Source organism: Podarcis filfolensis, assembly GCF_964270895.1.
Source record: "Podarcis filfolensis genome assembly, chromosome: 6".
Taxonomy (NCBI): Eukaryota; Metazoa; Chordata; class Lepidosauria; order Squamata; family Lacertidae; genus Podarcis; species Podarcis filfolensis.
The window spans coordinates 38,663,864-38,687,705 of record NC_139609.1 but is presented as its reverse complement, the minus strand read 5'-3'; the positions used below and the strand labels follow the sequence as shown (position 1 = coordinate 38,687,705).

The window sequence follows — 23,842 nt, the reverse complement described above, 5'->3', positions numbered from 1 at the left end:
AAAAATGCATTTCATTCCCAAGATAAATTTTAGTTTAGTAAAAACAAGGGCTGAGAGTTTCACTTGTGCCAGCGCATACTCAGACTTTGTCCTGGTGTCTGTGCACAAAACCAGGCCTCAACATTGAAATAAGTAAAGAATGTGGGAGATTTTACAGTTGAATACATGAAAATGCTCCTGAGCAGATGCAGGGTTTGCTACCATGGAGCCACTGCAGAGCAGAAAGAAGGTGCCCTCTCCAGGCAGTCTTGACCCCTGACAGTTTACTGAAGGAATCGAGTACCATTTGTGTGCAGCAGCTGCTGAAAAGCAAGCACCTTGCACTGTTCCAGCTCCAACAGCATGTGCTGAGGGCAGTTGTACAACTACCAGTTTGATCTCTGCATGGGTTGCTTTTGAGCATGCCATTGCAGTCTAATCCGATAAAGTTGTTGTGACCTGCTTGAAGCCCAGAATTTGTTACATCCTGATGGCAGCGTGTCTCTCACAAACCTTCTATCAAACATTTGCTGTCTACACAGTCCTGTATATACATAATAGTATACACGAGTGGGGACGCGGGTGGCGCTGTGGGTTAAATCACAGAGCCTAGGACTTGCTGATCAGAAGGTTGGCGGTTCGAATCCCCGTGATGGGGTGAGCTCCTGTTGCTTGGTCCCTGCTCCTGCCAACCTAGCAGTTTGAAAGCACGTCAAAGTGCAAGTAGATAAATAGGGACCGCTCCGGCGGGAAGGTAAATGGCGTTTCCGTGCGCTGCTCTGGTTCGCCAGAAGCGGCTTAGTCATGCTGGCCAAATGACCCAGAAGCTGTCTGTGGACAAACGCCAGCTCCCTCGGCCTATAGAGCGAGATGAGCACGCAACCCCAGAGTCGGTCACGAATGGACCTAATGGTCAGGGTTCCCTTTACCTTTACCTTTATACACGAGTAAATGATCCAGTTTGAAAAGACGAAAAATAAGATGGCAGGAATTCAAAACCTCCATATTTATAGTTATAAGTGCTAAACAAGAGTATGTAGAGTACATAATACAGTGGTACCTCTGGATACGCATACCTGGTTGCCTATCCTTTGGGTTACGCATGCGGCAAACCCAGAAGTATTTTTCCGGGTTTCGGCTGCATGCATGCGCAGAATAGGCATCTCCGGTTGCTAATTCCTCGGGATCCGACCGGAGCTCCAGAATGGATCCTGTGTGCAACCGGAGGTACCACTGTAGTTACTGAAGCGTCAAACTCCCTAACTGGTGGGGTATAAAGTATGAGCACAATACTTAGATCTATATAAAACTCCTTCAGACAATTCAGACAGATAAAGACAAATTGGGCAGGTGGCACCCAATAATGAACTTTTATTTGGTTCTGTTTCAGTGTTCAGGGTTTCGACGCTGTTTTACAGTTTCAGCTTTATTTTCGTAGTTCGTTGTAATTTTTTCCTTGTCTCAAAAACACAGGCATGGTTTTTCTATTCCTGTGGGAAACCCTTTTTTTCAAAAACAGCTTCGTGTATCACTTTTGTTCCTTTCTAAAATAGGCAATGGGAGCGTATGCTAGCCTTTAAAGCTGAGGTATTGTATATTGTGCACAAACAACAGAATGGAGGGGCCACACCACTCCATAATTTCAGAAATAGGACGTGCAAAGTACTTCCATTTCCTTGTAAACAATCCTCTTGCTTGTTTTCATTTCCAGCAGAAAAAAATTATTATTCTGGTGTGTTGTGAGGTTTCTAACTTCCTGCTCTCCCAGCAGGCTCTGCATGCATGTCAAATAAGCCACACGGTATTTTTATTTATTTTTTTAAATGGAGATTTGAAATGCACATTACTGAGGCATATCTGGTTTGAGAGATAAGACTGATACTGAAAAGATGGGTGTTTGCATACCTTTCAGCTAGTCTCCAAAAGAGCAGTGGCCACCTCTAATTAATTTACATTCTTACAGTTCTTTCATTCCAGAGGGTTTCACAACACTTTCATAAATGATAAATCCTTACAAAGCTGTTACGGCAATTCAGTAACCTAGAATAAAAACAGAAAATAAGTGCCAATAGTCAGATGAAATACAGTCTGTTGACAATGGAAAATATGTGGCCAAGGGTTTAAAAACACTTGAGTACCTTGCACTGCAATTTGTTTAAGTATGCAATAGAAAAGTAAGATCCTAAAATTGTAAGGAAGAACAGGAGCTTGGGCTATAGAACGGCAAAATAAATTAGGTTACTGCTACGACCTCTTTAACAGTAGAAGAATGATGTTATGAACAAGTGAGTGGTGTCAATAATATTCCCCACACTCAATGTTTTCCAGGCACTGACTGGCCCATTGAATAATGCAATTCTGTAAACTACTGTCTGCCTGTTGATTTGGAAACAAACCTCAGTAATATTCTGCTACTGCTGGATGGCAAATTGCATTTTCTACTTCATCTGCCATTCTTCCAGTAGCCCAAGATGGTTGGGGATGCAGTTAGTTTGGAAGTGCTATGTTAAGAGTGATGATACAGAAAACCAGCTTTCCTTTCTCCTTATATTTCCTACATCCTTCATCCAAAGTGCCAAACTAGATGTGTGTTATGTTTGTTATGCCTATTACCTAGTAAACATAGATGGGAGTCTGCTTTTTTTGGTGGGTGTCAAAATGTGTACCTTACGTGGCTATGCTCAGATGCTTTCAGCCTCGTCCAGTTCCAATATTGAAAGGGGTGAAATAAGATCCTATGGGTTGGATCCAGTGTACTAACTCAGGTCCATTAATTTCATTTCATCTACTCTGTATACAATCCTATATGTTGTTGCAAATTTAGGAATGGAATATTATAGTCTCCTGGCCAACATGCACACATTGCCATCCTCTCCAAGATGTACACCACACACAACCAGTCTTCCACATGGCACAAATCAGTGTTATTGTGTTTGGATTAAAGGTTTCTTTTATGTTAGATTCTGGCTTGAAAGCTCTGTAGGATGCAGTAGAGCTTCTCCTGCCCAATCTACCCACTACCCATTATTGCAGTGGTGGTTTTTATATTTTCATTTACTGCAAAGAATCTTGATGCTGGGAATCCAACGTTGCAGATACATAGCATAATGTAACATGTTTTCTAATCTAACCAGCTCCCATCTTACATATCTCAGATACAGATATGGTCATAATTTACTTGTCAGCTGGAATAACGTCTAGGGATTCATCAGAAGATGGTAAAAAGACCACACTTCGTGTCATCAATGAAGAAAATGGTTTTCTTAACAACTCTGTAATGATCCTCACCTATGCTCTCATGAATGGTAAGAAGTTACCTTTTTAAAAAGAAAAGAGAAATTAAACTTCTAAGGTTCTTTGGGCTTTGATATGGTCAATGGTCAGAGATGATAGGAACTGAAGTCCAACAACCCATTGTGTGGGTAATGATATGCCTTTTCCACTATTTATAAAGATTTCCACATTTGTGCATATATGATGTTTCAGAATTGCTTAATAAGCTGGAGACTTACGTCTTCTCATCTGACTGTAACATTTCTTTTGCAGAGGGAGTGACAGGTTTAAAAGAATTAGCATTTCTCCGAGATCTGGCGGAACAAAACTCGGCAAAATATGGAGTACCTGATCGAACTGCTTTACCCGTGATAAAAGGGAGCATGATGGTTCTGAACCAGCTGAGCAATTTGGAAACCACAGTTGGTCGGTTTTATACAAATCTCCCAAACCACATGGTTGATGAAGCAGTGTTCAGTTTGCCCTTTTCAGATGAAATGGGAGATGGTGAGTGCTTCAGGGACCTGAAAATGAAGATGCTTTAAAAAAATATATGGAAAGGTTTACAATGACTTATGTATCTAATAAACTTTGTAGGTGGCATTTTTACATGTCTGCACCTTACGGAAGCTATGAAATTAGGAGGAGAGTTCCTGGAGGTATTGTACTAAAAACCCTCCATCCACAGTACAAGAGGCTTATTTGAAAAATGAGGGCCAATGTAGCATGATGTGCAAAGATGGTGATGCAGTAGGCTATAAGTAGGTTTGCTTGTCCTAGTACACCATAGCAACAGTTAATGGCTTACTGTGCTTTGCCCCAGTGTAAACAAGAGCAGCAAACTGCAATCCCTGGCCTAGCCTTACATCGAAACCGGGAGTACGGTTTGTTTTGCTCCAGACAAACCACAGTGTGAAAGAAGTATTTATTCTTGGCTTACCAATCTTTTTACTTGAGTGAAACAAGCCACAATCTATGATCTGTACATAATGCTAAACTAGGGATTATGGTTTGTTGCTAGTGAAGCAGAAATGAGACTCCACATTTATGGTAAATTATTAGCCATTGTCCACAATGACATGTGAACCGGGCCATTGTCAAGAATGGGTTCTCTTGTTTCAATTGCTGCATATTCCCAAAGGCCTATCAAAATTCTGACGGCTGCTTTTGTTGTAGAAAAGTAACATGAGGAGGAGGCAAACTTTCACTGGAAAAATGGCTTCCGCTTTTGAATTGCGGCTCCCTCACCACCATTAGCTTTCTTTGCTCTCGAGTTCCAGATTCATGTTTGTAAGAGTAAATGCATGTCTGGTAATCCATGGGGAAGAACATTGGCTTGTGGCATAGAGGGGACTTCAAGTAGCCACTTGGGTTGCTTCTTCACCAAAAATTTATCTGTGTGACATTTTATTTTATTATTAAATTTATACACCACCCTTCATCCGAGCCAAGATAGTGCTGGGTGCTTAGATAAAAACAGAAGACAGAGCTGGATCTTGACCAGTGTCTGTGGTCAAGCTGGTGAGGTTAAAGCGGGCTGAAATTCAGGCCAGAAAGGATAGAGGTTATTTACATGCTTGGAGAAGGTGGTTAATTCCTGTAATAGGTGGGGTGGCATTTTTTCTTCCAATCAAGTTGATTGCCTAGGGCTGCTGGGTAGACTGGTGTCAGCTGTGGCCAGGAGCTATATTTGTCAACTCCATTTGCTGCGTATGTGGTGCTTTTTTGGAAGAAGAAGAAAGATCTTGTGGTGCTGTTCTGCACTTTTGTGGATTGACTGCTGCGATATACGTCAACGTGATGGCTGTCCCTGGAAATCTTAGTTTTATTTTATTTTATTTATTTGTGATTAAAGCTTAACCTCATTTGGAGTATTTGAGAAACCTAGCCATCATGCCTTATGAGGAAAATAGAAAACAAAACATAACAGTTCCACAAGGAGTAGAGCTGTAAGCATTTTATTTGGATCAAATTCTTTCTGCCAAGTACTTTTAGATGCTCTTAAAGCAAATTCTCTTTGCGGTATCACATGACCGATATCATAAAAGCCTCGATATATTAAGAAACCACCATTCAGATGAGGAAGTAGATGGTTCCTTCTACAATGTACAACAAAGGGATTCCAACTTGTAACAATATTATTCTGTCATTGACTTTCCCACCTTTTTAGTTCTTAGGTAGTGTGTCAGTTTCACCGTAACAGCCAGTTCCCAGTTTTCCCACCTATTCATTTATTGCCGGTAGGATCTGTAAACACCATTTTCCAGCATATAGTAGCCTCAGTGCTGTAACCGCAAACAAGATTAAGTCCCTAGATCCCCACCTCCTTGGATTTTTTACATGCTTTAATGCTGCCCCCATCCCTGCGAGCAGGACCAGCATAACAGGGTTGCTCTATCCCACCCCCAGGCCCTACCACCAGCTAGCTGAGCCACAATTGCTACTATCTCAGCTGCTGCAGCAATAGTGGTGCTGGACCCCATTGGACCCTAGCGTTTACCCCACGGTACTCAATCCTGACTTTAGACCTACAGAAACAATATGCAGTACATAATTGGCACTTGAATTACACACAAGTGTCGTATATTATGGGCAAATAACAGCTGGTTTTCCAAAGCATGGAGATGTGCAGCAGCGATCTTGCTGAAATTAAGCAGGTCTTGGAGTGTGGTCTGTTCCTGGATGAGAAACGGCCTGGGAACCCTGTGTTTGCTGCTTTGAACTCCCTGGAGAAAAGGCAGGATGTAAATAAATCCATAAATATAATTGTGTATTACTGTTTCTTCTCTTTTCCTAAGCTCTTCTGTTCCCACTTATATATAGTGCTATTTATTATCTGGGATTCTTGCTGAAATTATTTTGGGAAGTCCATCATCGATCTCCATGCTACCCTGGAGGGTAAAGGAAGGAATAGTTCACCAAACTTGCATAATTTTGTGCGACTATTCAAAGGAGCTAAATATGCATTTGCAATTCAAATCCCTTCTTTCTTTATTTTGGGACGGTGCTACTTGGCAGTATCCAGCTTTGAATTGAATTTACTGGAGATGATTCCTCAAATTACCATAAAAACTAATCATGCCCATCTTTAAGTGTTTGAAAACATTCATGCATTTTCCTTTTTTCCAGCTACACTGGGCATAAACATTGCTGCTTTCATGTTTAGAATTATAATGCTTTCTTTTACCCTGAACCTACTGATATGCATAATCACCAAATGTCTGCTTAAAGATGCCTGTGATTAAACAATATACAAATTGCTGGAATAATAAACAAGCAAACCACAAAAGTATATTGGAGCAGCATAGCTGGTCCACTTTATGCTTCCTAACAGTTGCAATTTTATTTTTTTTTATTCCTTCTACCCCACCCAAAATAAAAAAAATTGGCACATAGGTTACATCAATACTGCTGATAATATGATGCGTTAAATTCCTTTAGGAAAAGTGCTATAGCATTTAGTCTGTTAATTGGTTCGATTAATTTATTTTAATCAATTAAAAAGGTGCCCCTATTAATCAGGAAATATATTATTTTAATTAAGTAGATTAACTATTTCCACACTGCTCTGCCACACAGGATGGCTCTTTCCTAAAACGAGATCTGCAGGCAACATCTAAACACAAAGAAAGGTGCTCCCTTTCAGAACAATTGTTGGTTCATGTACAGTTGTGTACTAATGTAACTGATTAATTAAATTCATATTATGGTGTTAGCCAGCTTAGAGTTCTCTCCGCCATCCAGTGGTCTCCTTCTTCCTCAAAAGACTCTGCCCTTCTCTCTGCCTTGTACGCCTGGACTTGCCTCCAGGAACACATGTGTGATGCCACCTTTCTGACTTCTGTCAAATCCCTCCTCAAAGACCACAGTTTTCATGAAACAACTCCCTGGTGACCATACATTACATGGCTATAACTTAAGCCCAAGCATGTGAAACTGAAACAACTGTGTGTAGCTTCCCTGCATATATTACTTTACAATGGCTTCTCAGTGGATTGTACTTCATTCCATAAAACCCCATACAACTGTCTGCTGGTGTTTTGCAGCATAGGTTCTCATGGGACCACAGTGCTATCCTCACAATATTATTGCTGTAGGGATTCTGAACACTCACCTAGAGTGTCTGTTGCAATGGCTAATAGAAACCGCCCTGCTCCCTCCGAAAGAGGTAATTTAGACTGCAATACTGTGCATAACTTCTTAGAAGTAAATCCCATTGCATGCAATAAATTGGGCCACAAATCACTTTTCTATCTCCATATATAGCTACCGGACAGTTCCTTATTGCTAACTGTATGCGTGCTTTTTCTTGTTATTAACAGGTCTGATAATGACTGTAAGCAAACCTTGCTATTTTGGAAACCTGCTACTAGGAACTGTTGGAGTAGATGTTAATCTTGCCTATATTTTGGAAGATGTCACTTATTACCAAGATTCTTTGGCTTCCTACACATTCCTAATAGATAATAAAGGTAACTTCAAGGCAATCAAAATACTTCATGTTTTAGAGGTCACTAGTCAAATTTGTATTGTTTACTTTCTGATTCAGGTTGTCTTTTTGTTTTTGTCAGCTCGCAAATAATTACCTATTGGCACTCCAAAATTCTGTCTTTGGTGGGGTTTTTTAAAGGGGATTGCAGTGTAGTGCTACATGTTTACCTTGGACATATTTATATAGCATGTAATGTGTCCTGTATATGATGATAAGGGACGCGGGTGGCACTGTGGGTTAAACCACAGAGCCTAGGACTTGCCAATCAGAAGGTTGGCGGTTTGAATCCCCGCAACGGGGTGAGCTCCCGTTGCTCGGTCCCTGCTCCTGCCAACCTAGCAGTTTGAAAGCACGAAGTGCAAGTAGATAAATAGGTACTGCTCCAGCGGGAAGGTAAACGGCTTCCGTGCGCTGCTCTGGTTTGCCAGAAGCGGTTTAGTCATGCTGGCCACATGACCCGGAAGCTGTACGCCGGCTCCCTCGGCCAATAAAGCGAGATGAGTGCCGTAACCCCAGAGTTGGCCATGACTGGACCTAATGGTCAGGGGTCCCTTTACTTTATATGATGATAAACATGTGTGCCAACTCCTTTTTCTTTTCATTTTTAGGCTATACCCTTATGCACCCCTCCCTTACCAGACCCTACTTGCTTTCTGAACCACCGCTTCACACAGATATAATACATTATGAGAATATTCCAAAATTTGAGTTAGTTCGACAGAACATCCTTAGGTAAGACTTTAAATTAATGTTTCATACATACTTGCTGCATGCATGCTTAAGCTTCAGTGGAAATTATGCTGTACTCAGTGATTACAATTCAGCAGCTGTGATACACTTGTGGTCTTACTGGTGTTTTTAGTGGGCAGATTCTCCATACATCCAATAGGAAATCTCATGGTTTTGAATTGTGCTCATAGGTTCAGTTGCCATAGTTTAGTTTAAGGCTGCAATACATTCTCTTCCTGCAAAAGTACCATTGAAATTAATGGGGGCAGCACACAATTATGTGAGCTTGCTTACAGTTTCCCAACATTTCATTGGGAACATTGCTCAGGAGAATATTGGATTGTCCACAGGCCATCATCCCAGAGCCAAATGGTACTTTCTTCCATTTCTTCTGGGGATGTGTCTCACTGTTTTGAATACCTAATCACCAGATACTCATTCTGGATTTTATTTCCCATTTTTAAAATCCAGCTAAGTTCACTGGGGTGACAAGGGACAGTCCTGTCCTCTGTTCAGATGTCTGCAGATTATTGTTATAACTTTTCTATCCTACTAGCTCTTATTTTAACAAAGTTAATTTGTATAAACAGTGGAGCTCAGTTCTTGAACATCTCCGTTGACGAACGTTTCAGAACCCAAACACCAAAAACCTGGAAGTAAATGCTTCCGTTTTTGAACACGCCTTGGAAGTTGAACAGCTTCCGCTGCATGTTTTTCAGTTTTCTCAACTGTATTTGCTGACAGCCCTTTGCGCCTCTGTTTTTGAACGTTTCGGAAGTCGAACTGTCTTCTGGAACGGATTACATTCGAAAACCGAGGTTCCACTGTATCCTGATCTTGAAATCATGACTCGTAAGTCAATATAAACATCATTCCCATCCCCATTGAGCCATTAATACTTTTTACAGACTACCTCCACCCCAATGGATTTAACGAAGTTGTGTGGAGGTGCCAAGAGTGGAAACATTGATTCTACTGGTGTGTCCCAATTGTAATGACAACAGATTTTTCAGCCTACTTCAGTCTCTGTATTATTGCTGTTACATGTTTTCAAGGCTGCAGCTAGCCATTAATCTTTAAACCCTACCTATATTGTCTTTGCTATATAAACTTTGGTATACTCCACATATTTGACCACTCACAATTCAAATCGCTTTACTAAATAAGTCTTGACTCTAAAATAAATAAGTGTTACCTTTCTTAGGCTTATTTATCTTGTACTTATAAAACAGCATGGACAGTAAACCTGAGGCTGCAAATATATAAACACAGAAATCAACTCTGTTGGTTTTGCTGTATGTCATCCTGCACTTTTAGTTCTGTGTTCTGCCACATAGGCTCATAAAGGAACTACATGGTTTAGAACAGACATGGAAACCATCAGTTACTTGAGAGAAAAATGCTAGGCTATCAAAACACATCAACTTGCAAAGGACTGGACAGTGTTATACAGTCTTGCAGATAGCTTTTATACATTCATCCGCCCACTGTTTGGTTTTCTCTTGCAGCTTCTTAATAACCTTTTCCCACTTCCATTCCCTACTCACAAAGTACCAGGGCACCATCCTTTCTGTCTGTCTGGGCCCTTGTATACTTCTGAACCAAATGCCCCTCCTGGCACTTTAAGCTTGAGAGAGATGGCAACAATAATACCCCAGCATTCCTTAGCTGGGGAAATTGACAGCACAGTGCTATCCACCACAGCCTGTCTAGATATTGGGAACACCCGGTGTGGAAGAAAATCGCCATCCTTCAGGGTTGCCCTGTGCACTGATGCACAAAGACTGTTCCATAGTGCAAAGATTTCTGAGCAAAGCAAAGATTAATTTAGCAGCTGATAGGAAGTGTTGTACTGTTGAGCATACAAGCAGCTAACTGTACCTCTGCTGCTAAACACAAACCAATGCCTCTGGTGATTTCATTCCGCTGGTGATATTATCACCGAGATCTCTCATCCAGAACCAGTCTATCTGATCAGAGTGGTAATACCACAACCAGCAATGTTTTGGGTGGGGAACTGGTAATTATGATGTAGCAAAGCATTCCACTTCCATTTTAATTAAGAAAAAAATCCTTAAAGCCCTTCTTTAAGCAATCTCATTTTAGAGTAAACAGAAGCATCAATGTTTTTCTCCCTGTTTAATAAGTGATGGATATTGTTTGTTTCCAACTTAGCCTCCCTCTAGGCAGTCAGCTTATTACTGTCCCGGTGAACTCCTCACTGTCTTGGCATGTAAACAAACTGCGAGAAATTGGGAAGGAAGCCTACAATGTGAGCTATGCTTGGAAGATGGTAAGTGACAGAGCACCTTTTAAAATATGCTAATGTATTGACATGGAAGGAGAATTTTAATTGCAGCAGAACAGGTATTTCCAAGAATTTTGAGTCTGTTGCATGGCCTTTGGGCTGCATGTTATCCGCATAGAAGCCTAGCTCTCAATGCTGAAGGTTATACCCTCAGTTAATTGTTATACCCTTAGTTATAGTCTTAGTAAATTGTTAAGCGCTATGTAAATACTACCATCAAAAGTTTAGGAGTGAGGTTTCCTTCCAACTTTCTGAAATTGATGCAGTACACTGTTGTGATGAAATATTTTGTGGGAGTTGGCATCGTTACATGACAAGTTAAAATTTTGAATATTTAAATTGACCCTCAGCTATGAAAATGCCATGCTCAGGTCTGGTATGATTTCGGAGTAGTCACATATGTCAGTCCTCCTTGATGGCATGTATGTTAGTGCTGTGGCAAGAAGTATTATGGGAACCAGTGTTCCTAATTCATCACAACTATACTTCAAAGAAAAGAAATTTCAGGAGTGGGAAGTTTAGACTTTTAAGAATATTGGATCATGTAGAACAGTGGTGCTTTACAAGGGTCCTGATTTGCTCCATGAGGCTGTTTACCACATGCCAACTGTGGTCATATATGACGTCATATGTGAAACAGTAAAGACATGGCCACCAAGAGACAATCTGTTGTTCCTCAGCAAGTGAGCTCACTGAGAGTGAAGTTGTGTGTTTGCAGATGTAGTTTGGATTCAAACCATGCCTGCAAATCAACACTTTACCTTTATGGACAGCTTTGTTGGTCTGTAGAGGGGGTGGGGAACCCTTTTTTATTTTGAATTGAAATGGTGACTGCAAACAGAAAAAGCGGAATCTACTGACAGCACCAAGTGTTAATAGTAAGGCCCTTTAAAGTTGTCACCTGACTACCTTCCAGCTTTACTAATCATCTAGTAAAGCAAGGCCTCAGGAAAGAACCTCTGACCTGCAAATCAGCATGCATTTCCCAGCTGTAAAACTGTATGAAATGAACATTTTTTTCCCATGGGTATGTTTGTATCTGCAAACAGTAGCCTCTCTAGCATACATTTGATCAGGTTATATAACAGAGTCATGAAAAGCTGAGTCAGAAAGTTGAGTGCATGAAATGGATGGTTCAGAGTGGCTTCTCTTAGTGTATGCGTACAAGAACAATCTCAAGGCTATGGGTAGTGTGGAGATAATCATCCCAGGTGAACTCACCTCTAGTGTTTCAGTATAATGCTTCTTTCTGATGGTCCATGTCTGATGGAAGGCTGTCTGCTTCAAACCAATGGATTCACTAGGTGATGCAGACTGCAAGCACCACAGCCTTCTGTATGGGGAGGCTGGAGTGTTTCTATAGGAAAGAAATAGAAGAAATACATTGCGGATGTTATGCAGCCCAGCACAATCACATCAACAACCAGGTTTTCTTCAGTGTCCAGCAATATGTGTCTCAGATCTCAGCCAATCTAAGCAAGCCATGATTTACTGTTATTGTGTTCACTGGGGCTTTGTCCCTAGTAAATATGTTTAAGCTTGCAGTCTCCAAAGCTGACTCTGAGAAACTTTTAAGAGGTTATACATATTCATCATTTGGCACAGTATTCTTTAATCTTGGGTCACCTAACATTGTTTGACTATCGCTGGCCATTACCTAAGATGGCTAAGTATTATGTATGAATGTCCCTTGATACTCTTTTTGCAATATTGAGAAATCATATTACCCAAGGACTACCTTGCATTTAGATTCTACTTTTCCTATGATTCAGTAGCATGGTAATCTTTAGAAAATGCATAAAATTAGAAAAACAATTATCTTATGAATATTATGTAACACAGTTAGCTGCAGCTTTGAAAACATTTCATTTTGAATCAACACGATAGCAAGCAGTTAAGACAACAGAAGCAATATTTATTTGGTGTTTTGTGTCCTGTGCCTCTTCCAAGTTGCAGCACAGTTTTCCATGTTGCAGCACAGAGTGGCTTTGACAACTTGTCAGGCTCCATGGTGAGGACAAGAGAGAAAAAAATTGATTATATGCTCATACACAGTGTACAGAATTATCTTTTGGGGCAGATCTATAACTGCTGACTTCCTGGGGCTACCTTTGTGAACTCAGAGCTGTGTAGTTTTCCCTCAGTAGTTCACATCATTAAACTACTGAATTGTGCCTGTACTACTTCTTTGTCATAGCCATTCTGGGTTTTTGTTGTTTTAAGAAACAAGAAAATATTTAGATGCTGAGCAACTAACCTAAATAATTTTTTTTGCATGTCTCAATAGTCGCACATTGAGAAGTACTCTTCTAAAATGTTATTATTAATTGCCTTCCACAAGGCGATGTGCTCTAATGATCTAACTTGTCCGAATTTGATTTAATTTTAATGATTCTTATTTTATTTTAATACAAATGCTTTCCTTATTAACTTTGACGATCTTGTGGTTGTTTTTATTTTAGGTTCAAGATACATCATTCATTTTGTGTATTGTTGTGATACAGCCAGAAATACCTGTTAGACAACTGAAAAATCTCAACACCGTACCCAGTAGCAAGCTGCTTTACCATCGACTAGATCTCTTGGGCCAGCCCAATGCTTGCCTGCATTTCAAACAACTTGCAACCTTAGGTAAAGCGTTTATTTTCTGAAATCCATCCATTCACCAATCCATTGCTATAAGCTGAAATAGTTATACGTTATCAAATCACCAGTCGGGAAAACCCTGTTTGATCCTTATCCAATCGTTATTTATATAAATAGCATCTAAGATGTCCATTTCATATGTTAGATAAGGAGAAGCTGAACTCTTGCAACTGTTTTCTTTTTTGTCTTGGAGATTGTATGTTCAGTGAAAGATTTCAAAATACCCATTTTCGGGTGTATGAAAATCCAAAGGAATTATTGGCTTTGTGTCCCAAGTCCTGGGGACTAATCCCAGCCCACACAGAGCAGTGCAAAAGCCTCCAAAGGCTGATAGTTAAAGCTCCAGGGAACTATGTGGTTCCATAGCACAACTAGGAGAACAAGGGCCCCAGTCTCTGTGCTCATCTGACCAAGCTCTGGAGCATCCTCCTATTTAGCTGACCTAAAGCTTAGAAGGGAAATCTCATCATGTTTCGCATGCAGAAGGTCTCAGGTTTAGTTCCTGGCATCTACTCTGCCTGAAACTTTGTGGAGCCACTGGTATGATTCAGTATACAACAGCTTCCTGTCTTTCTAATTGTGTTTCACCCTTCCAGCTTTGCTGTCTGATAACTCATGATACCCTCTGTTTTCAGTGGGGTTGCCTGTCTCAGCCCAGCAAAGGCTTTGGTACTCTTAAAGGATAATAATAGAGCGAAAGTCTGCATGTATGCCCTTGCTGCTACTGCGGCGTGTTGCTTTCTTTCAGCTGCTCTCCTCATTCTCCAAATCTAATGGGCCAGTCAGCACTGTGGTTAAATGCTACAAAGTGAGGTGTCTTGAGATTGTCAGCTTCATTAAAAAAAACGAAACCCTCGTGAAATAAGTATACCAGAACCAGGTAGCTGCATAATTTACCTTTCGTCAGAAAGGTTGGGTATGGGTAGTGTTGTTACAGTTTTTCAAAGCTGAGCTTTATTCTCCTCGCTGTCAAATAAATCATTAGCAATAACGTGAAAACATTGAAGTTCTTGCCAGTCATGCTGTATCCTGTTGACTTTGGAATTATGCAGATTTTATTCCGAGCTATAAATATTTAATACCATCAATCCCTCTGAAAGAAGCCAGAAGTTAGAACTCTGGTGAGAATATACTTTGAAATATTTTTAATTGGTGAGTTCAGAGACTATAAGAACTGTGTAAAACTTCTGAATGCAGTGGAGCATCTTTTTTTTTCTTTTCTGAAAAATACCTTTAAAGTTTTGTGTATTAAAATAAAGCACATTCATTTTAGAAATTTGCCCCAGGTTATATTGCAATAGAAAAATGGAACTTGGAGAGAGGATAAACAATTATTTTTATGCAAAATACTTTTGACAATTTATTTTGACATAAGTGTTCAGACCCAGTTCCTTGTGGTAACAGCTTTTCACTTCCATATATATTGTCCCCTAAAAATGAATATGCCCCATAAAGCTTCTATCACATTGTGCCCTCTGAGGAATGACCTTCTTCCCCTGCCATCTTTTGAATAAGACTAGACCAAGTGAAAGTAGGCAGTCTTGTAAGCTTCTTGATATCACAGAGTTATAGAATTGTAGAATAGAAGAGTTGGAAGGGATCCCAAGGGTCATTTAGTCCAACCCTCTACAATGCAGGAATCTCAGCTGTAAAGCATCTATGACAGATGGCCGTCCAACCTCTGCCTAAATACCTCCAAGGAAGGAAGAAGTTAAGACACTTGTTTAAAAACTATTAGCAAAAGTAGTTTTATCGTTGTTGCTGTTGCTGTTGCTGCTGCTGCTTATTTAAAGATCTAGGAATAAATTTCACTCGGCTGATTGAAAAAAATGTGAGAAAAAGAATCCTGAACAGTTTTAATTCATATTTTCCATCCGGTCATATTAACTCAAGCGAGTTCAATGCAAAACTAACATTGTTAAGTGCCTAAGAACCCCTTCACACAAATTTTCTCAGCCTAGGCAAGCTACTTATAGCAAAATTTGCTTCTTATAGCAAAATTCAAGCTTAAACTGAAGAAAGTAGGAAAAACCACAGGGCTGGTAAGATACAATCTAAATCAAATCCCTTATGAATATACAGTAGAAGTGAGGAACAGGTTTAAGGATTTAGATTTAGTGGACAGAGTGCCTGAAGAACTATGGATGGAGATGGTTGGACAGTGTTCTCGAAGCTACCAGCATGAGTTTGACCAAACCGTGGGAGGCAGTGGAAGACAGGAGTGCCTGGCGTGCTCTGGTCCATGGGGTCACGAAGAGTCGGACACGACTAAACAACAACAACAAGGCAAACTACTGTCTTCAGGTGGCGTGTGCAACCTTGACAGCTGCCTGAGGTGGTCTGGGAAGCCTGCTTTCACTCCAGAATAGATACACCAGGGCAGACATTGCTTATATACCATTGGGCTGCAATCTGTATTCAGGCTGACTCATATACACGCAGGCGGCTGGCTACCCACCGCTGTCTTGCTGTGGGTGGAGACTCTGGGAAGTCCATATGGACTGACAGATGTGGACACCCCAAACGGAACTAGTTGCTGGGTGCCCCAAAACAGCAGACCCAAGTCTTTCTCATCCTTTCCTGTACCCCTTAAGGTCCCAGGCACTAAGACCTGCCTCTAGTAGCTGCTAGAAGTCCCGTTTCCCTATGACATCCTTCAAGCACAACAGGTGTTTCTCTCCTATATTTAAAGCTCCTTCCCTTCCTTTACAATTGAGGAAAGGGAAGAAGGAAAAGCTTCAGTAGTGTACTGTTGCTGCAACAGTACCCCCTGGTGGCCACGTACGTAGCAACACTGATGTTTGAAAAGCATCTCTTGGATTATTTTGGCGTTTTCATCTTGGGTTGGGTTGCTCCAGTATGTTACTAGCAACAGCATCACTGAGTTTTCATATGGCTGGGTTTCAGGGATATATTCTGATGTTGTGTATATTGCATGTATGTTGCCTTTCCAGAAAGCCCTACGGTAATGCTCTCTGCTGGTAGCTTCTCTTCTCCATACGAGCATCTGAGCCAGCCTGAGACTAAGAGGATGGTGGAGCACTACACGGCATATCTTAGCGATAACACACGCCTCATTGCCAACCCGGGTCTGAAAGTACGTAGCTTCAAATGTCCTTCGTTTTTGGCTTTTTACCTTCTTCTGTTACCGTGATAAGTCTTGCTGAAACATTTATTTGAGTTTCCTTGGCTCCAGATTTTCAAGAAACATCTGGGTTTTTGCTTTCTCTGGTAGAGTCTTTGGCTGCATCCCTTGGTTTTCTGCTAGATCAAATAGATGGTTTGGTTGCAATTTTTGCACTTTCCTCAGTGCCAGGAGTACTTTGTACTTAGCAACACAAGGAGTGAATTAACTTGGCACATGAGGAGTAAGAATGATTCTTTCCCGGGCTGGAAAGAATAATGTTAACTGAGTTAATACACACACACACACACACACACACACACACAGCTACTTGGACTCAAAAGTAGATTCCCAAAGATAGTGAGATAATGCTGTGTAACCATTTTAAGAGTCCTCAAGTAAAATAAACAATATAAAGGTTTGTTGGATCACGTGGGTGTTATCAGATCAGTGTTACAACACCAGGAACGGAGAACACTCTTTGTATTTGGGAGCATGGAATATAAAGCTGGGGACAGTATTTAGATCTACCCAGAGTAAAACATAAAATACAAAAATGCTAAGCATTTCCTTAGTATATTTGTTTTTTCATTTCTTGAAATTTGCTGTGTCCATCTGGTGTGAGAAGATTTTAAAGAAGTAATTGGGTTTAGATTATCTCCGATGAGTCTTTAGGAAACCCTGCAAGCAGCTTATTATCTTTTCAGGCAAGTCTTAAAAGAACCCTGCTAGGTCTGCCTTTGTTTTGCAGTTCTCTGTCAGAAATGAAGTAATGGCTACCAGTCACGTCACAGATGAATGGATGACACAAATGGAAATGAGTAGCTTGAACAGTTACATTGTCCGCCGTTACATAGCAACGCCCAATGGGGTGCTCAGAATTTATCCTGGTTCCCTCATGGACAAAGCATTTGATCCCACTAGGAGACAATGGTGAGTTTTAGGATCCCATTATGAAAGGTTTAAGGAAGACTTCTAGGTTGATAATTTTGTATGTGTGAGAGAGAATATTTTGTGCTGGATTCGTAAAAAGTCTTTGTGGACTAAACAAGCAGAATTCTTCTCTAGTGAAATAGTATACAGTGATGAATTCAGTATTTTAAATCTGTAGTGGATATTGCACTGGATGCTTACGCTTTCCAAGATAGCTTCTTTTTCTTGCCCTTCTGTGCAGCAATGAATAATGAACGCATCTGCATATGGTTACTAAAATCCACCTTCCTCATAAAATCCCTTCCAAGCTTATCTCGTGAGGTTCTCATTATGAATTTCATATTCTTGTGGCAATCTTGAATCTCACTCTTGTATACAGCAATCCCCCCCCCCCCCCGTTCTGGAGATGTCTTATGCTCTAATTCCACACATAAGATTATGCTAGTTTTAACAGTAGTCTATTAATTATGCACAAGCATGGTTTAAGAAAATGTTTTGTGTACACAGTAAATGTGATAATAAACATGAGGGAACTCCTGAGTGTGTTACATTCCATATGCTCTGTTGAAATAAGCCATCCAGGTGGGGGTTGCAAATCAACCAAGAAACTAGTTTATATACCAAATGCAGGGTTTCCCCCTCAAGCTATTCATACTGTCAATCACTTCTGTCAAGTCTACTGGCGCGGTTTTCCTCTCGCTCTCTTTTAAATCTGCTCAGTGAGCAAAATACAGGAGAAATAAGATAACCATTTTCCAGCTATCCTGTTATTCTACATCTCAAATGTTTGCATTCTCCCCCTCCCCGACAAGAGTCTGTCTTAAGAAGCTTGTTACAGTAACCTTGTTTTAATTAGCTGGATAGTCCTACAGTATATTTCACAACCAAGCAGCAGGCCCGAAGGGGCTGTCCCTGCAGCAGCAAGAAATATCACAGGAAGTAAAAGCTGCAGATACCTCCAGAAAGGTTTATTTAAACAGCAAATACCCTTCATGTTTTGACTCTGAAACAATAACATACATCACCCGTTGCATTTATTTTATTTCTGGGATTTATTTCCTATCATTCTCAAGTATAATCAACGTAAACATGCAAAACCTTTTTTAAAAAAACAGTAACTAGAAATTACTCTTTAAAAAAATGTTGATATAGTTTAGGCACATTGGCTCCCAAAAGCATAAGCAAGCTAAATTCACTTTGCACATAGTTCAGGTGTGTGTGTTTTTTAGCAAAATTCAGGTTCCATGTGTTTTGCGAACTCCCCACCCCCCACCCCAGCATTCATTGTTGCCATGCAGAGTTATTTTATTACTTTAAATATGCTTATTTTCCTTTCTCTTAGGTACCTCCATGCTGTGGCAAATCCGGGATTAATTACTTTCACTGGGCCCTACTTAGATGTTGGAGGAGCTGGTTATGTGGTTACCATCAGTCATACGGTTCATTCTTCAAGGTAGATTTGTTTTTGGTAGTGACCAACGTCCTTGAGCCACAATTAAACCTGGCTAATATTTTATGTAAGAATCTCCTCAGATTCAACTTTCTGGAGGAGTAGCTATGTATCCAAGCTCTAGTTCAAGGGAACTAAACCATGCAGAGTGTATTTTGGTGGCATCTGAAAACATGGGCTATTAGACTTTTTGAACGCTTTAGTTTTTGTATAGCAAGTCTATATAATGCAAGAGGTGATGAAGCTAGATAATAGTAGAAGAGGCAGTGGAAGCTTGGTGTCAGTGTGGTGTGTTTTCATTTTATTTTTACCTAGCTATTTAGTTAATTTTGTGTTTATAGACTTGTTAAGGTGCACAGAGGTTGTGTGCGCAAGTTTGCATTCCCCATCCCCTATCCAATAGATGAGTTGCTACTTCTATGGCATGGATGCTTCTTCCATGTGGTTAGGGTGCCATATTGCAGCAGTTGGTGACAGGCTAGTGTGTTATTGTAGGCAGAGAGTTACACTTTGGTCAGGGAGAGCCTCATGCAGCCATGAAATTTTACCCAAGAATTATTTAAGAACTCACATGTGAAACTGCTGATCTTCTAACAAAGCTGTGTAACTTGAGCCTAAAATCAACCTCCATACCTGAGGATAGGAAAGTGGGCAAAGTAAAATTTTTAAGGGATCTAAGGAGGATCTGGATAATTACAGGTTGGTTAGCTTTTAATGGCTGTTCTGAGAAAGCTGTGGAAAGCATTATTAAACATTGAATTACCAAGCATGTAGGCGAATAATCTTGCTGAAGCAGATCCAGGATTGCTTGTGCGAGGGTAAACCCTGTCTCACTAACCTAGAAATAAGAGGGAAGATCCTCTTATGAACATAGGAGCCAACTCCTAAGGACTGAAGTCCCCCCCCCATAAATTATTTGAGGGGGGCGGCCCCCACAAAGTTGATGGGTATTGCCATTCAAATGTTGTGTATGTGTCATAGCTGTCAACTTTCAGATTTGAAAATAGGGTTCAGCAGCCTTGAAAATAAGGGATCAGCAGCCTCACCTGTCCCAGGGACAGTCTACGGGATATCTAACAATCCTGGATAGCAGCGGGAAGCAGCGGGAAATGGCGCTGGATAAGGGAATTTCCCGCAAAAAAAAAGGGAAGGCTGACAGCTATGGTATGTGTGTGCCACGTCTTGTGACTGATTATGCTGGGCGGGGCTTACCTCACCTCTCCCTCCCAATATTTTATTCAATTTGGCACCCCTGCTTATGAATCAGTAACTGGTTCAGAAACAGGAAGCAGAGAATAGGAATAAACGGACAGCTCTCCCAATGGAAAGAGTGTAAAAAATATCAAGGATCAAATTCATGTGTTCACAAATGATATGGGCTTAGGGGGCAGCAGTAAGGTGGCCATGTTTGCAGATGATTCCTGAGGGTTGTTAAAACAAAAAGGGATTGCATGGAGCTCAAAAGGATATCTTGAAGCTTTTACTGAATTTATTTTCATATATTGTACTCCCCCTTGAAATGTTTTTCATAAAAGTGTGGATTATAAATATAAACAAACAAAACAAAATATATAGTACAGGTGGGAAAATGGTACCAGATGTCTGAGAACAAGGAGATGGTCCGCCCGCCCCCCCCCCCCCACTTCTAAATATTATTGTGAAAAATATGCCAGTATAGGCTCTCGGAGACTGTGTTTTATGGCCCTTTGATGTGTCAGTTGCTAAGGCAACAATATGTAGTCTTGAGCTGAGGAGCAAAATAGGAGTATCAGCAGACCTCCACATATGGGCAAGATGTTATCATTTATTCACAGCGGCTCTTACTACTTCTGCATCTTTTAAGCTTTAACATACACAACACATACCAAATAACCATACTGTCTCCAGTTTAAATTATCATGATTGCGCCCAGCTAATGTTGGCTGTCCTCAAAATTTTATTTTTCTTGTGTTAGAGGGTTTTTGTTCTGATAATGTAAGATTCCCCAGCGTCCATTAGAAAGGGGGGCACTTCCTCATTGTTGGGGTGGGGGTAATATTGAAAAACAGAATAATTGACACATTGGATGAAGAGAATGAGAGGGCAGATTGGCAGAATTTAATTCAGGTAGTGGAATGCTAAAAGATGCACTGTATTAACCTAGGGCGGTTCCACACAATCAGTGTTTTTAAGGAGTGGTGGAGGTGCTTGGCACAATGTTTGTTTCTTATTTGAAATTTATGGTTCGCATTATGCATTTCTGCTGGGAAGTTACAGGACTTGCACTACATGTGTCTGGTCAGTAGTTCTCAGACTACTGGGAAGTAGATCTGATTGTGGGCTAGAATTTGAGACCCATTTCTCTCTCTCCCGTCCCCCATTTGTCACATGGAAAGGGATAATGGGAGAGCCAGTTTGGCATCATGGTTAGAATCTCAGACTGGACTGATCCCCACTTAACTCCCTGGGTCACCTTGGACCAGTCACTATTTCTCATCCTGTTTTGACTTCTGAATACAGTATGGTTTTGTTCTGTATATTCTTTTGGTGTTTGCTCTGGAACTCAACAAAAATTACATTAAAAAACTTATTTCAACCCTAGTTTAACCTCCTAGGAGTGGCACCTTAAAAACCCAACACATTATTTGTGGCATAAACTTGCATGGGTTGGAGACCACTTCATCAGATGCATGGAGTGTGATCATCAGCTGGCAGATATGTATCCATGTGATTGTAGAACAGGGGGGGGAGAGAGTAAATAATGAGATCGGAAGTAAATGTCGCACACAAAGTGCAGACAGTAACAGTTGCCTTAAAGCTTAAGCTCACAGGGTTATTGAGAAGGTAAAATGGGGATGGAGAACCACACATACCACCTTGAGTTCCATGGAGGAATGATGGGTTATAAATGCAGTACTGTCACTTGGGCAGTGGGTACCGCTGAAGAGGGAAGAAACTGAGAAGACTAGCCTGTGATCTTGATTCTCCATGATCTTTAGGTCTTATTCTGTCCATCCTGGCCCCTTGCTGGGGTGTTCCCATAACTGTTTTTTAAAAGCTGGGTGGAATGAACAGCAGCACAGTTAGCATAGGATGGTGTGCCTACCAAATCCAGAAAGATGCTGGTTGTGCCTAAACAGGTGGGAATCTTTGCAACCAACAGAGGGCCAAGAAACCGAAATGTATATTCAGCTGGCAGTGTAACAAATCCCCCGTGGATATGAATTTCATATTCCCGGCGTGCCTCATCTAGAGGTTTATGCTTAACACAAAGATCAAGAGGTCGCAGATGGAGTGGTCCCTTTGGGAGAAATGTTTGTCCATCGACAAGCTGCTTCTCTCCATACTAATTTTGCCGTGCGGCTCTATTATCCATTTCAAAGGCTGCTTGGTTTCATTCAGGGCCAGATCATTTGGTGCACAGTATTACACCCAAATTTACACTATAGCATGAAACCTGCTTACGTTGAAGTGTTCCGACTTAACTGGTTTGTGGGTAAATTATACTTTTTGAAAGGATTAGTTTGCAGTAAAGGGGCTAATTTCATGGATTTTTAACAATAAACGATGAAGTAACTATTGCATCCCAGCCCTTATTAATCATACAATTTTTCTACCACAAGAAAAAATAAATAAAAAGGTCTTTTCAGAAAACGTAATTTATCCACAAAGCAGTTAAGTCGGAACACTTCAATGTAAGCTGATTTATTTTAGGCTGAAGTCCAAGTTTTCTGACCTAGATGGTGGGTCACGCTGTGTCCATATTCATTTTAAACCCAAACCTTTCAAATGGGAATTAGAAGAAAACTCTAATTGGGGGGGGGGGGGGAATGACCTTTCAGCTTCTTGGAATTTTAACATCTTTACAGGGAATTCATATTCCCTTTCTCATGATGGAAGGATAAGTGAAAAGCTGTGAAGAATTTTAATAAGCAGAAGGTCTGAAGGCCACGCAGTTCCCCAGAAGCTGAAAGGAATCTGATCCTTTAAACAGCATCTATCCACAGAAGGCAGAAGTATTTCTGTAGCTTCTGTAATGCTTCAGGGGACCTGCAGGCCTGTGATGAGCCAAGGGATTTGTTGTTGGTTTTTTGTTTACCATTCAGGATTTTTAAAAAGTTGATCTAGCGCTGCTGTATTTTAATGAAAACCAGCACTGATATTTTTAAAAAGACAAAAAAATTATGACTGCTTCGTATGTGTCCTTGGTACTTTAACGTAGTGGCTCCGCTGTGCTTTCGTAAGGAGAATGTTTCGGTACAGATCATATTTTGAAGCAAAACAACATGTTATAAACAATTGGTGTGTGACTTTCAGATGCAAAGAATGCTGAAATTCTCCAGTTCATTGTATGCTGCCAAAGAATACAAATGGTTCAAATTTTTAGTGTTACTGGACTTAGCTGCAGATAGATACAAAATTGTGCTTCCTCTGTTAACATTTAGGCATGGCCCATTCTCACAAGAATTTTCATTAAGTTAATTGCACCTGGCTCGCTTTCGTAACTCCTTGTCCAGTAAGAGCGGAAGTGTTTTAAACATATGCATACATTCATTCAGTTCAACAATCAGAATCTTCTAGAAAGTTCCATTAAGAGACATATCAGCTTACTTGCCTACTTACTTGACTTGCATTTTATCTACTTTTATATTTATATTTATCAATGATATGGAAGATTCTTAGTTACATTAGTCATGATTCGCAGGAATCTTAATCCAGCTTTATGAATGTGGAACTCAACAGTATGATTTGTTAAGGTGCTGAACATCACAATGAAAATGGTGTCAAGCTTTACTTTTGGTCATTTATTACGCTGCTCTTATGCTGTCCAAGCATAATGTAGGATGGAAGTGATAGGAGGTGCAAAATTTTAATTTGCTAAAGTCTTTTTTAAAACGTGAGGTATGGACCAATGAGATTCAAGTTCAC

At 40.5% G+C, this 23,842-nt stretch overlaps 1 protein-coding gene across 3 annotated transcripts in view; it reads left to right on the top strand.

Moving 5' to 3' along the window:
- The window catches only part of CACHD1 (cache domain containing 1), a 123,586-nt gene that overhangs the window by 80,901 nt on the left and 18,843 nt on the right, over positions 1-23,842 (top strand). For all 3 annotated transcript variants that reach the window (XR_014549766.1, XR_014549767.1, XM_083621096.1), the window contains exons 8-16: positions 3,135-3,284; positions 3,526-3,759; positions 7,575-7,724; positions 8,353-8,476; positions 10,649-10,766; positions 13,244-13,412; positions 16,382-16,524; positions 17,303-17,484; positions 18,827-18,937. Coding sequence is in view for 1 of the 3 variants with exons in the window: in XM_083621096.1 (XP_083477222.1) it covers positions 3,135-3,284; positions 3,526-3,759; positions 7,575-7,724; positions 8,353-8,476; positions 10,649-10,766; positions 13,244-13,412; positions 16,382-16,524; positions 17,303-17,484; positions 18,827-18,937 (1,381 nt within the window). In the remaining 2 variants the exon portion in view is untranslated. The remainder of the gene's footprint in view (positions 1-3,134; positions 3,285-3,525; positions 3,760-7,574; positions 7,725-8,352; positions 8,477-10,648; positions 10,767-13,243; positions 13,413-16,381; positions 16,525-17,302; positions 17,485-18,826; positions 18,938-23,842) is intronic.